Source organism: Furipterus horrens, unplaced genomic scaffold, assembly GCF_987537825.1.
Source record: "Furipterus horrens unplaced genomic scaffold, mFurHor1.1.pri manual_scaffold_6, whole genome shotgun sequence".
Lineage (NCBI taxonomy): Eukaryota > Metazoa > Chordata > Mammalia > Chiroptera > Furipteridae > Furipterus > Furipterus horrens.
The window spans coordinates 124,628,000-124,643,519 of record NW_028327176.1 but is presented as its reverse complement, the minus strand read 5'-3'; the positions used below and the strand labels follow the sequence as shown (position 1 = coordinate 124,643,519).

The 15,520-nt window shown below is 34.7% G+C and overlaps 1 protein-coding gene across 1 annotated transcript in view; it reads left to right on the top strand.

Moving 5' to 3' along the window:
- PHIP (PHIP subunit of CUL4-Ring ligase complex) overlaps positions 1-15,520 on the top strand; it is a 135,957-nt gene that overhangs the window by 33,317 nt on the left and 87,120 nt on the right. Inside the window, exon 7 of the mRNA XM_090282685.1 lies at positions 7,026-7,186. Coding sequence (XP_090138811.1) covers positions 7,026-7,186 — 161 coding nt within the window. The remainder of the gene's footprint in view (positions 1-7,025; positions 7,187-15,520) is intronic.

Below are 15,520 nucleotides of genomic sequence, written 5' to 3'. Positions count from 1 at the left end.
AAGCCACATTCATCCAGATGGGTAGGAGGGGCAGAGTTGTGAAGGTGGGATAGAGAGGCGGTATAGCTCAGACAAGCCGTGGAGGCAGAATGGGTGGTCCCACATTCATGTGTGGTAGATAAAAATTGGGAGGGATACCCTGGGAGTGAGTCATCCCAGCCCCAGGGCATACCACATAGCCCAGGGTTCCAGCACCTGGAATATAAGCCTACATTACCTCTGGCTGTAAAAACCAGGGGGGGTTGGGACGATGGAAGAAACTTCCGGATATTTGCTGCTTAAAGGGCCCATGTGGTCTTAGAATGTATGCAAACCCCAGGGTAGCAACTGGTAAGGCGTCAAACACATATAGGAAGTGGGTGAAGTGACTGGAAATAGGTTGAGTGCCAGGCACACCTCCAGAAGCCAGGCAGTGGCATTGTACCCTCTCTGTGAGTCCCCCACCATAAAGAGGCACAAAGCAGTGAAGTAGGTTACCCTGCCCTGGCAATTACCTAATGCTCCTCCACACACAATTTACAGGTGCCTTGCCTATGCTACTAAGACAGAGAGTAAAAGCAGCTCTGCTTAATACACAGAAATAAACACAGGGTGGCTGCCAAATTGAGGAGGCAAAGAAATGTGGCCCAAATGAAAGAACAGAACAAAACCCCAGGAAAATAACTAAATGAAATGGAGATAGCCAACCTGACAGATGCAGAGGTCAAAACATGGGTGATAAGAATGCTCAGAGAACTCAAAGAGTATGGCAAAAACAAAAAAAGAAGAAATGAAGGTTGCACAACGTGAAACAGAAAAATTAACAGGGAACCAACAGTGATGGGAAGGAAGGCAGGGATTTAAATCAATGATTTGGAACAAAAGGAAGAAATAAACACTGACCCAGAACAGAAAGAAGCAAGAATACAAAAAAAAAAAAAGTGAAAGAGGCTTAGGAACCTCTGGGACAACTTTAAATGTACCCGTATCCGAATCATAGGGATGCCAAAGGAGAAGAGGAAGAGCAAGAAATTGAAAACTTATTTAAAAAAATAATGAAAGAAAACTCTCCTGATTTGGTGAAGGAAATAGACATACAAGTCCAGGAAACACAGAGTCCCACAACAAGTTGGGCCCAAAAGGACCATAACCAAGACACATCGTAATTAAAATATCAAAGGCTAGAGCTAAAGAGAGAATCTTAAAAGCAGCAAGAGAAAAGCGGAGAGTTACCTACAAAGGAGTTCCCATAAGAGTGTCAGCTGATTTCTCAAAAGAAAGTTTATAGGCAGGAAGGGGCTGGCAAGAAGTATTCAAAGTAATGAAAAGCAAGAACCTACAACCAAGGTTACTCTGGCCAGCAAAGCTATCATTTAGAATGGAAGGGCAGACAAGGAAAAGCTAAAGGAATTCATCATCACCAAACCCTTATTATATGAAACGTTAAAGGGACTTATTTAAAAAGAAAAGAAGGTTAATACTATGAACAGTAAAATGACGACAGACTCACAACTATCAACAACTGAATCTAAAACACAAAAACTAAGCAAACAACCAGAACAGGAATAGAATCATAGGTGTGGGTATCATTTGGAGGGTTATCAGCTGGTAGGGGGAAGGGGAAGAATGGGAGAAATGATGCAGGGATTAAGAAGCATAATTGGTAGGAACTAAATAGACAGGGGGATGTTAAGAATAGTATAGGAAAGGGAGAAGGCAAAGAACTTACATAACACATGGACTAAGTGGGGGGATTGCTGGAGGGAAGGAGAGCGCTGGGCAGAGGGGGCAAACATTGAAAAATTGGGACAACTATAACAGCATAATCAGTAAAATATACTTAATATATATAGGATGATTTAATGGAATCCACAACTTAATGGAATAGGGAAGGCTGGATCAAATAAATGATTGATCGTTTAGGGGAGAAAATTCTTTTCTCTAAATTTTTAAACTCACCTCATAATATATACTAAAACTTTAGTTATATTAAGGAATTAGAAATTTAAACCACAAAAAATGTAAAAAAAGTGTATAAATGGGTATTTATTGTACTCTTCATAGTAAAGCTGTAAAAAAATTATAAACGAAAGGGAAAATATTGATAGAATTGACTGTAGAATTTTAAATTGTGAGATGGCAAAAAAAATAAAGCATAATATGAAAGTAATATGAATTGTGGAAAATGTTCCTAGAAATCTAATTGGAGATTTAAAGTTGAGAGAACCTTGCTTGACGTAAACCAAAGTCAAATTTTGAACTTAAAACCTTGATCTATTTCATTAAGGAAAATAGCGTAGCTGTTAAAATGCTATTTATGAGGGAAACCTTTGCAAAATTTTACGAGTGAATGCTTTAGGTCATAGAATTATAGATTTTCCTTTTTTTTTTCTTTTTTCTTTCTTTTTATTTTTTTACTTTGTGCATTAGTATTATGTTTAGAGAAATAAATCAATTCTTCAAAAATAAACTAGCTGTGATAAAATTTGATTTAACTTAGTATTTTGAGAAGTAATAGATAAGAATATACTGGTTAGATGTGTACACGGTTATATCAAACATGAAGAAATCATGGGCCTTTTGTTTATCTCTAGTAATTAGTTCTGTATACTTGTGCACATACTTTGCTTCAAAGACTTCTGAATGATTTGCTACAAATGACATGTCATCATTTTGCTCCGTCTCTTCAGAGTTTAAAGAGATTGATATTTCAAGTGGATAACAGTGATTTCTGGAATGTTTATTTCACTTACTGGCCTGTTTACTCAGAAAATTGAATAAATATGTTTACTTTACCTTTCCCTCGTCCCTGGCTGGTTTGGCTCAGTGGATTGAGCGTCGGCCTGCGAGCTAAGTGTCGCTGGTTCGATCTTCCAGTCAGGGCACATCAGAGAAGGAAAACTCTGACTCCAAAAAAAAAACCTCCGCTGCCTTGCGTCATACCTCTTCAGGGGAAAGGCTAAGGGAGTAAACCCCGACAGAAAACCCGGAGCCGGAGTCCCTAAGGCGGTTTGATGTTGTAGTCAACACCGGCAACTCCTGCGGCGCACCTGAAGCCAAGCTGTCCTGAAGCCAAGCTGTATTGACTCCGTCTTTCCCTTGGACCCTTCAGCTGCGAAGAGAGGGGGGGTCTGCTGCATGGGCAACAGCAGACCCTCCATATCACCCTGCCCGGGCTCTGTAGCTTCAGCTTCACTGGAGAGGACACTCCAGCGTCATCGCAAGATGTCGATTCAACACGGGAGGAGACAGATACCGTGTCACTCCCGAGTCGGACTGCACAGCCATTCTCGGCGGTGCAGATAGACTCTTAAGAAGCTACACCATCGTCTCTCGAGACGGACGGCTGCCGAACGAACCTTTCCCTCCAAATTAAATCCATTTAGCAGGACATTTGAAATGAAAAACTACTTAGAGATATTTTGCATCTGTAATCTGGATGATAAAGATAAAGAAATCCTTCATTTTTTTTTTTTCCTTAAACCTAATTGTTTTATTAACATTTAATTCATGCATTAAATTCACTAAATAGATATTGATCATCTACTAACTCCCAGCCACCACTGTCAGTTCTTAGGCTAATCAAAGAGCAAACAAAACAGAAATCCTGTCAATATCGAACTTACTGTGTTGTGGGTGAGGCAGGAAATAAATAGTGAACATAATAAACAAGTAAGTGTATAGCATCAGGTGATAAATGATAGAAAAAGACCAAATATACAGCTGCATAAAGGTAGATTAGGAGTTATGGGTGGTGGTGGTAGGGGATGGGTTACAGATTTCTGTGAGCTGACCAGGTTAGGCCTTGTTGACAGACATGAAGAAAGACTTGAAGGCAGTCAAGAAATTAGCCATATGTTGGGGGTGGTGGTGGTATTCTAATCAGAGGGAGCAGCCAATGCAAAGACTAAATTAGGAACATGGCTGATGTGTTGGAAAAATGGGGCAGATTAGAGTGGCTGGAGCAGACCAAATGGGGTGGAGGTGGGGGAACAGGTAAGGTCAGAGAGGTGATGGTAGACAAGATTATGCAGGGTCTTAGTAGACTGATGTATAAGGAATTTGTTGTTACTCTGAATAAAACAAAGAGCGTGTAGTTTTGAACAGAGGGGTAATGTTGCATGGCAACCAGTTCGGTTGCTTTTGTAAATCACTACAGTCTTGCTGGAGGAGGTTACATTTTTAACTGGCCCTGGAGGGTAAGAAAGAATTTGCCAAGTGAAGAAGATAGAGGTTTTCTTTGGCAGGTTTAATTTAAGAATATTTCCCATCACCATACTTATGAAAATAAATGTACTTTCAAACCAAAGTCATATATGCTACTTGATTTAAGGTTAACTATTACAATGTCATATAAAGAACTTATTCCTTTGTGACCTTATATCTGTTTAACTATGCTCATTTAGAAAATTGATGTTCTAGTTTAATAAAATTTAAGGAGTTCCTATAATCCAAGAGACATTCCTTTTTTACTCAAATCCAATTAGTCTAACAATTTCTTTAGAAAGTGAATAATTGCCATTTGCCTTTCTGCCAGAAAACTATAAATTAAATTGAACCATTTTGTATATCTTATTAAGATTCATTTATATGTTTTATTTAAAAGGCTCTACACTCAGTTGTAGGGAATATTTGACAATTTCTGTTTTTAAGGTACCTAAGATATCCAGTAAGGGAGATAGACATATCAAAATGGTATAGTGAAATAAAACATGAATTTACTTGGTGGGCGTTCTAGAACGTCCTCCTCTCTACCTTTGTAGAAATTCTCTACCTGTTCCATCTGGTCAGGACTTATATATATATTCAGCCTCTCCGAGTTGAACTTTTAACTATCGAACTGTCGTCTTCTTTTCTAACTCCCAGTATCAAGTTTGAATTACCAACTTATTACCTGGGATGTCTACATACTGCACTCTCTACAGGCCGTATCTTTTAATACTGATGCACAGGTTTGTAATTTGACAGCAAGGTCTTGGCTACGCACCTTCTCCCTTAGGATACAAAGTATGGATATTCAGTACTTATTTGTTAGTGAAGCATAACAAAGGGTAGTGTGGAATATAGTTTTAACTATAAATATATTGCACTTAATGTTGTTTCTGGAAAGTGTTACTTGAAAAGTTGACTGTAAAGTAACTTTTTGAAAGGGTTTTCTTTTTGTTTCCAGTTGACTCTCAAAATTAAAGTGGAGATTTAATTGCAGTTTGTATAAAGGTTTAGTAAAAACTGTGTTTAAGAGCAGTAACATTTTTTTTCTCTTTACTTAAGGAACATATTTTTTGCTTAGGAAATACTTTTATCAACCCTGATTTTGCAAATGGTCTTTATAACAAATTCATTTTAAAAAATTCTGACAATGTTAAATATTTTAGTAAAATCTGACATTTTGAGAATTCTGTTAAGTTTTGGACGGAGGGAATTAAACTACGTCTTGGTAACACTGTCAACAGTTGTGTTATATGTCATCACTTATTTTCTTATAGAACAGATAGGTAAGCCTGAAATGTTACTGATTCTTATGCTTGGATAAGTTCATTTGCTTTCTCATTTGGCAGAACAATTGATGGCTGTTTTTGTGCATTCCTGCTTTAAATGAGCTTGGAGCCAAAGCACTGGAGTATATTTTTTACCAGGCCATTTCTATGCATTAGGAAAAATGTATTAGGGCTTATTAGAAACTGAATCACTGTTAACTTATTGTATAATCAGCTTAAGCCTAAGTATGCTAATTCACAATTGTTAAAGCAAATCTTTTGGGTATTTTTAGATGTTGAAATAGATTATTGCATAGAACTTCTATGGTAACAGCGGGAGAGATACTCTATTAGAATATAAAATGATTGATGTAGTAAAAGAACAAATATGTATAATTAATTATTTCTTGAAATATTACTGCTTTAGAACTTGCAAAACATTCTTCTACATATCTCCCCACCATTCCCCAAGATTTTATTTTATTTTATTTTATCTTATTTGTTTTCAAATATACAAACATTTTTAATATACGAACACTTTTTATATGTGGATAAAATAATCAGTACTGACTATCTGTACTATATAGTTGAGATATTTGTATTTCAGCAATTTTAAGACATAATTGCTAGGCCTTAAATCTAGGTTAAATAGTGTTTTGTATACATATTTAATTATCTTAGGGATTAAATTCAGGTCAGAAGCTATAGTGCATACTATCCATCTAGTGCTTACTAGATGACAGTCACAGAGAAAAGGCCTTTATTAAAAGATAATCTATAGGTGAATAATGTGCCTGCTTATCGCTCAGCATATGTTTATGTTTGTCCATAATTATCTATAGAAGATAAGTATAGTCATAATTTAGATGGAAGAGAGCATTCTGTGCTAGAGTTCAGTACATCAGACTTTTGGGATAAAAGATAAATTTCAGTAATACCTTGAAACATGGTTAAAATGGATGAGTTGAGAAAAGAAAGCAAATAGGTTTTGGAGAAGGGATCATTATACAGTTGTTTGGCAAGATCCCCAATTTAATTTTTATTTTTTAAAATAATGCAATGAATGATTTCTTTGTTTTCATTTTTTGCAAATTTTTTTAAAGCATCATTTGGCATGTCAGATTTCAAGTGTTCATGAATATCTGGATGAAGAAAACTAAAGACTACTGGATCAAGTTTAACTACTTTTATAAGAAAATTATTTCATAGGGGCCTTTAAAAAAAAATAGTATCACATGAAATGGTTTTGGTTTTTAAGGCGCACTAGCCAGAGAGTGAAGAAGTCTGAATTTAAGCCCTAGTTTCATTCTTTATTTGTGGCTTTAGACAGGTCATTTAACTGAATTTGCTTATTTATAAAATGAGGATAACTCAGTATATTACAGGTAAAATAATCTGTTTTTGTTGACTTTTTTTGTAGCCTTTTTAACTAGGAGCCATGTGCATTAGCAAGCATCTTTTTATTATTTTTACCAACATATGAGGAGTTAGAATATGTGAATTCTTAAAAGATGATAATTTGAAAAATAATTTCTGAATTTTACATATTTCTTCCCTTTTTCTTGGTAGCGGATACTTTGTTTTCAAGGAGGCTAAATGGGAAATACAGGCTTGAGCGACTTGTTCCAACTGCAGTATATCAGCACATGAAAATGCATAAACGAATTCTTGGACACTTGTCGTCTGTGTACTGTGTAACTTTTGATAGAACTGGCAGACGGATATTTACTGTAAGTAATTTTTAAAATACCTTAATTCATATGTGGAATTGAAGAAACATTGCTTATAATTGAATTTCAGATAAAACCTTTGTCTTTTTTTTTTAATGAAAAACTGGAAATTCAGGTAAGTTAGCTTATTAACAGAAGATTTTACTCAAGGCTGGACTTTATCCAAGTTTGGAAAATTCCTGAAAGGCATATTATACCATAGTCATAGCTACATTATAGTTCTACATCATGGATATGTGTTAATTCAACAAATATGCAGTTTGGAATTCTGTAAAATGTCATATAATAATTATAATTCTAAACCAAAGTCATTTTCAAAGTGTGCTGAGCATATTAGAAGAGATTACTAAATGTGTTTTTAAATTATTTGTAGAAAGCTACTTGCTAATGTATGAGGAATTTCCCTTTAAAACAGTAATAGAAAAAATTCTGAACATATCTAACATGCTTTGCATATTACCTTTTCTTTTTAACACCTCAGTCTTTAATATATATGACATTATATTCTGAGAGGCTCTTTGGGTTTTATTTATTGTTTCCTTTTTGTTAAATGGAGAAAAGCACAGCTTTTTAGGTTTAAGCGAGAAAATGACTTTTGGAAATATTTATTTTTAGGCACCTTAACTATTACATTCATTAAGGGTAATATTTACTGCACTAATATGGTTGTACTTATAATTAAATACTACTCTGTGCATTGAAGGTAGTGCATTTATTCACAAGGTTCTTAATTTGTTTTGACATTAAGAAAATAGCAAATAGAGTTAAAATGGAAATTCCTATCTTTTTGAGAAGAGAGCAGCTGTGAATTTTACACAGTTGAGACAATTATAGATTCCTCTTTTAAGTAAACATGCTTATAAACAGATTTATTTTTATCTACATCTCTACTTGCATACTCAGTCATCTATAAAACAGCTAAACAGTAAGATGTAGGAATGATCTTTATACATATCTTTTCTCTGGTTCTAATCCCCTCTGGCATTTGTAAGTCATTTTTCCTATCTTAGTATTCTCTCCTTGTACCTTTGTTTTTTCCTTCATTGTTCTCTATGAAGCAACATAAAAGTGAAATTAAAATTTTTTTTCTGACAGAGGTTATTTTCATAATGAAGAACAGGTGTATCTATTTGATAAAGTCTTTGACATACCTGCAACAATAATTTACTCTCAAATAGTAATGGAAAATTACATTTAGCTTTAAGTTTAGTATACTGGTTTTTAAATTCAGTTCCCAAAACAAAGTAAATTATAATTTCTCATGTTTAAAAGAATTCTCTAAAAAATAATAATAAACTGAAATAATGAGAAAGAAGCATTACATTGTGTTTGTACCTCGTTTTGGTGAATATAAAGTTATGCCATTGCATTGAGATTATAAAAAATATATAACTTCTTAATTTTTAATCTTTGGAAAGTACCTTGTGGGAATTCTTTCTTTAAAGACAACAGGGGATGGTATATATTTGGTTGGTGTACTTTTGAAGCATTGTGTGTGTTTTGATTTGAACTAGGTCCATAACTAGAATATTTTTTTAGAGAAAATGGAGTAAATAATAATTCTTTTGCTCTCTCATAAGTTTAGTTAGAGTGGTAGGTATCGAGTTAGAAGAGCCCCACTCTGAACCAAGCTGTTAGCAAACTACTATAATGAGTCAAAACTAGCTTGCCACCTGTTTTGGAAATAGAATTCTATTCAAACACACATACTCAGTTGTTTATGTATTGTCTATGGTTGCTTTTGCACTACAATAGCTGAACTGAGTAGTTACGACTGCAAAGCCTAAGATAATTACTATGTGGCCCGGTATAGAAAAAATTTGCAGCCCCTGTTCTAAATGTATAAGTCCTAACTTTTAAGAGCATTTGATTTGGGGAACAGGAACGATATATGAAGAGGGAGCTGCTTTCAGATTATTTTCCTTTGTTGAAGATGTATAAATAAAGGGGAAAAGTTATCACTGTATTATTTTATATGGTCTCACCAAGAGTCAAAAATGTTGATGTTTTACATATGTGATATAATTGGCTAAGTGCCAAAGTCTTGGCTGTAATTTTTTATTGGTGATTTGCTGTTACAGATTCCAAAATGTTTCTTTGTGAATAGAAATGCAAAGATATGAGAGTACTGTTACTTTTCTTGTATTTTTATGATTATTTCCTCGAGTGCCAGGTAGGGTAAACATGTTTTCACTGTTCCATAATACTTTAAAGTCGGATGACTGTTGGGTGTTCCCTCATTCCACTGGGAACATACTAGCCACTGACCAGTGCTTTGAAAATCAGTTTTGAAAGCTGAAATAATAAGACTTTCAAAATGATAGTAGATCATGAAAGACCAACCAGTATTTCCTATTCATGTATTTGGTATCTTAAGACCTTGCACATTTGTTACTAAGGTTTTTGTGTAGATATATTTGAAAGCTTTTTCCAAGGGACTAATTCTCTTGAATCTTTTCTGAGTAGGAAAAGCTAGAAGCAGTTCAGATAGCACTGTGGTTAAGAGCATCAGGTTGGCATTAGAAGGCTCAAAATTTTACCACTTCCTAGCAGTGTGGCTTGGATAGATGACCTCACCGCTTTAATCACAGTGTCTCTTATTTCAAAAAAAAGTGGGAGAATAGATAATAGTCCCAACCCACAGTTTTGTGGCATTATATGATATAATGCATATAACTAGTGTAGAACAAGATATACAATGAGAAGGCATTAAGTTTTACCTGCTGGTATTAATTTTATAGATAGATTTAAATAAATTTTATCTATTTTTATTTTTTTACTTAGCTAAAATCTTTATTATGAGTGCTATACAAAATTTAAACTGAAATCATTGTAATTGATAAGTGAAATTCTATATTAGGAAAATTTACCAGTATTTTGTACTAGAATATTTTAATAATGGATGTTTCCCAGTAGATTAATGAGAAGAACCCAGGGAGAGAGATAGCATAATTACCAAGTCAAACTTATTTCTAATTCTCTCTCTTAGTTTTAAAATTATTTTTACTTGGTTTCAGAATCACTTCCTCAAATAATATTTACTAAAGAAACATATACTAGAGTTAATAAATTCTCTCAGTAGTAACCCACTCACTCAAAATACAAAAATACGTTGAGGACCATATAAAAAGGTCATTCCCCTCCCCTATTTCCAAAACCAGAATGTGCCTTTTTTTTTTTCCAAATTAATGCAAAAGAGCATAAAATATTTTTATGATGCAATGAGTTATAATAAAGACTACGAGGTTATGCATTCTTTTAACAAACTTCAGTCTTTTAGGATCCAGACACTGTTCTGAAACATTTAGGATATAGAAATGAAAGCATAATATATGTCCTTGGAGAGTTTACATATGGTCAACGGACAATATTGATATATAATGTGATAAGATAGAGGCTGCACAAGATACTGTGGTATCTATCACAGGAGAGAGGTATCTAATCCATTGTTTATTAGGAGATGGTAAGGGCAACTTACTAGAGAAATGACACCTCAGCTGAGTTGAGGTAGACATTGCAGACTTAGTGAAAAGTATTTATAAACTTTGGGAGAGTGAAAGATGCAATTGTGTATTATTGAATATGACAAATAATAAATATGAATTATTGTTAAGCAGGAGCTAGGGATATTGATGGCGGACAAAATCATCAGTGTCTTTTTGCAACATGAAGGATTGGGTTTCTTTCCTAAGACAATGGAGAGAAAATGACAGATTTAGACAGAAAAGTGAGTAGAATTTCTCTTTCTAATGACCACTTCAGCGTTATTAAAGAGGATGGATTGAAACAGTCTGTATACAGAGAAATTGGTTCTGGCAGTGATCCGTGAAAGAAATCATCAGGATTTGAACAGAGCCACAGTGGTGGAAGTAAGGATGGAATTAACAGATTAAAAATAGAATCTCTAGGATTTAAGAGATTTCATTTGAATGTAGGGATGATTTAACAGAGAACATTATAGGATGATATGTTTTTAACTTGTGTGGTTAGAAAATCTTGTCACTGTGGTGTAGGGATTTAACTGGAGAAGTTTGTGAGGGTGGGACTTGTTGAATTTGAGATATTCATGCGGCTAGCCAAACAGAAATATTCAAAAGACAGTGGGAGCTCAGAGGAGAGATCTAGGCTAGAAGAGTCAGTTTAGGAATGATTGGTTATGGAAATTGACTATATTACCTTATATGTATGGAACAAGAAGGCTAAAACTTAACCCTTTAAAGTAGCCCAAAGACAAAGAGAGGAATCAATAACTGAGACTGAGAAAGAGCTGCCTAAGAGGCTAGAGAAAAATAAAAAAGAAGTGGTGTCTTTTTTTTTTTAAATTAATTAATTTGTTTGTTTGCTTGTTTGTTTATTTACTTTTTAGAGAGGGGGAAAGGAGAAAGAGAAGGAGAGAAACATCACTGTGTGGTTGTCTCTCACTTGCGCCCCCAACTGGGGACCTGAGGGGCAACCTAGTTATGTGCGCTGCCTGGGAATCGAACCAGCGGCACTTGGTTTGCAGGCCGACGCTCAATCCACTGAACCACAGCAGCCAGGCGTTAAGAAGTGTCTTAAAAGCCAAAGGATTAGTATATTGTGAGAGATGGTGACCTAAAGTAAAATTAGAACTAAGACATCTTTGGGATTTGGCAAGGCCGTTAATGACCTTAACCAAAAAAAAGAAGGAAAAAAAAGCATTTTATTTTAGAGTGAGATTGCAATGCACTGAGGGGGGATTAGAAATTGAAAAATTGAAGAGACAATATAGACTTATACTCCAAAAAGCTTGACATATGTCTTTTTTTTGCAAGAAACTTAGACTCTATTAGGGGAGATATATGCGAATGTCTATAGGACAGATTCCCTTTTGTGCTTCATTTACACTGGTCTTTTACTGTACTTCAAACTTGCGGAACCCATTTGTGACTTAAGAGACTTTTTGTATGAGCTATATATTCCCTTTGCCTGGAATTGTCTTCTCCAAAATATTTCTTTGGCTGATTCCTTTATCAGCAGTTCTCTGTTCAGATACCACTTTCTTAGAGATTCTTTCTTACCTGCTTACCTTCCCTCCCCATACTCCATCATTATCTCCCTCATCACTATTTTTTCTATAATTTATTCTTTGAAATTCTTATTTTTTAGGTGTTTTTATTGTATCTTTTACTAAACTCTGTGAGAACAGAGAACTTGACTGTTTTATTACCACTGGCTAAAATAGAAATACATGAGTGTATACTGCTTTAAATAAGTAAATGAATAAGTGAGAGAGAAAGAAAAATTCTTCTTTACAGCAGAATGCCAACTAATAATTTAGAAAGAAGGATGGTTTAGCAACCATCATACTGATGGTTGATTCATTTGCATGTCATCTTTGAAAGCTAGCAGTGGTAGAGGATCTTGGTTTGAAGATCTTGGCATAATTTTTCAGTATGTTCCCACAGCATACTCCTTAATTAAAGATACTAATCAATTAAAAGGGGAAAAACTGCAACTTTACAGGGTAGAAACCTTGGAAACGTTAACATGACAAAGTTAACTTTACAAATGGTGGGATGGCTTGACATGTGTGTCCTCTGAAGTGGTGTGCTGAGGAAAACACAACATCCTGTCTGTAGGATACCAAGTCAATATGACCTGGGTCTGGTCATGAAGAAAATTAGTTTACTGATCATCCTACAGAATGTAAGGTCTGTATTGTTTATAAATTTCTGAGGACATGAAACACACAGAAAGCCTGAGGAAGTATTCAAGATTGAGAAAGACAGAAGAGACAGTCTACTAAAATGTAATGTGTTTGCTCTATGGGATCCTGGCAAAAGGAAAAGAGAACATTTTTCAGGATAGTTGACAAAATTTGAATAAGGCTTGAGGATTGATAGCAGTTTTATCAATATTGATCTCCCAAATTACGTAGGTGAGTGTTCTTGTTTTAGAGAAATATGCACACCCTGGGATATTTAGAAGCGATGGGCCATCAAGTCTGCAGCCTGCTCTTAAGTGGTATAGAAAAAGACTAATGGTAGTGAGTGAGTGAGTGAGTGAGTCTGTGTGTGGTGTGTGTTTATATGGAGAGCTAGGAAGGGAAGAAAGGTGATGATGGAGCAAATGTAGTGAATTGTTAATAGTTGATGAATCTGGGTAATGGAGATATGGAAGACATTGGTGCTATTCTTAAAAACTAAGTTTGAAATTCAAAATTATTTTTTCAAAGTGCAGGAGAGGTAGCGTAGGAACAATGGTGAATATTCAGTAATTTTGTTAATAATGGAAGGGAGAGAGCTAGAGATGGTAATTTATAGGAAGACAAATTTGTGAAAAAATTGGGTCAAGGGGAAGGAAGTAGGAAAGCAGACTTAAAGATTAGAGGAGATCATCGATACACAGTGGTTTTTAAGGAGGATAGATGAATAAATAGATGAAGATGGGATAAAGAGCAGCTTATTTTGACTAGAAAGATAGTTAATTAGGTTCACGATAAAGAAAAGGTGCTACTTGTCAATGTGAAATATTTTATCCTCTATTAGTCTTGTTTGGGAAATAGGACTGGGTTCTAGACATGAGTGATAAAGCCTGGTAATAGGAAAAGAGTGATGAATAGAGACCAGTTAGGAGTAAAAAAAAAAGATGATTGATTAGCCTTTGCCTCCCTAATAAATAGTGGATTCATGAATTTTCAGTTGGAGATTTAGTATGCTTATCTTCTTTTTCATAATGGTACTTGGCATCCTGGGAATCAGGGTCAGAGCAAGTGATGATTAGACTGATACAAGGTTAGACATTGGTGGACAGGGAGTAAGAAAATTGAGCCTGTGTAGAGATGGTTGACACTGAAGTTTAGTGTATTTTATAAGAGAAATGAAACAGGTCTGAAAGAGTGACTGGACAGAAAGGAAACCAATGGTCTTTTCTTAAAAAAAATTGAAATATATTTAAAATTTAAGCAATTTTTAGCTTCCTGAAGACCAGGGTACTTTTTAGCTTGGATAAGAAAATGACATTGTAGAATATATAGCATTTTAAACATTTAATTTCCTTTGTTCCAATGACACCAAGAGGTGAAATCTAATGTATAAAGCTGTGTAGTAGTAGTAGCAAGAGAAATTAGAATTTTCTTTGTTGCTTCTGTCAAGGAATGCCAAATTCTCCAAGATGTAAGTTTAGAAATTACGTAATTTCTTCTGTCTTCGTGTCAAAGTGGTAATCTTTGGCTGGTCTTTATGATAGGTGCTTCTCTTAACAGGGAAAGGTTTAGTGATCTACTTTTTAATTTTAAGGCCATCTGAGCAGAAGTAACCTGCTGTAACTGTTTCCAAATGTGTGCAGTTTTCTGCTTGCGAAGCCAACGATTTTTTTTTGTCATTTACTGCTCCATCCTGTATTTTTTATTGAACAGTTCACATAGTTTTATCACTTCTAATCTTCTCGCTTTTAGTTTAATTAAAAACTTTAAAATTTGCCTTCCAGAAACTAAAATTTTGGGGATATAGACTTCAGGTTCTGCTTTAGTCTCTACATAAAATTTAAGTGGTTCAAAGGCCTGTGTCTGAAGTTATTTCATGATGTTTTCATATAAATAGGTAGGACACTTTTTTTTTTTTTTTAAATGTTTAAGGAGACTTTTTAATACCCAAGTATATTACAAAGTAGAATGCCATGTCACAGAGACCTGTGGAACTTTTCTGTATCAGACTTAACCAAAGCCAGATGTGTACTAGACATTGACTGTGCTTTATCTGGAGAATGTCAGTATTTTTATTTATCTGAATTTTGCCTCAAACAAACATTATTTTTAAGAAATTTTGCAGTTTACAAATAGGAACCTTTTTTGGTGGGGGAGGGGATAGAATGAATGAATAAATGAATGAATAAAAGAAATTACCCACAGTGTTAGATCTAGTTATATGCTGGGAAAAAAGGTCATTGGTGCCACTATCTTCATCGTCTCCTTTAAAGTATTAAAAGAAATAATGATTCTGGAGTAAGTGTTCTATTCAGTTTTCTTTCTCTGTCCTAAGTTAAGGAGCATGTTGATTGTCTTAAAGGCACAGGCTTTTATCGTTGTGTTCATGGCTTCTTTAGGTGGTGGAATAAGCAGATTTAGAGGGTACTTTTAACTAAATTCCTATGCTTACGCAAATTTAAGGTTTATTTAAGTCACACCCTTTCTTACCAGGCCTTTTCACAAATACCTACACTTGTTTTTTTCAGGAGAGAAGAAAAGTACTTTTTTTTTTTTTTTTTTTTAATCTGGCTTCCTTGGCTTTGTTTTTGCATTGACAAGATGTCTTGACAGTTAAAAAACAAAAACAAAACAAAACAACAACCCAAAAAACTAAATCTGGTGTCACA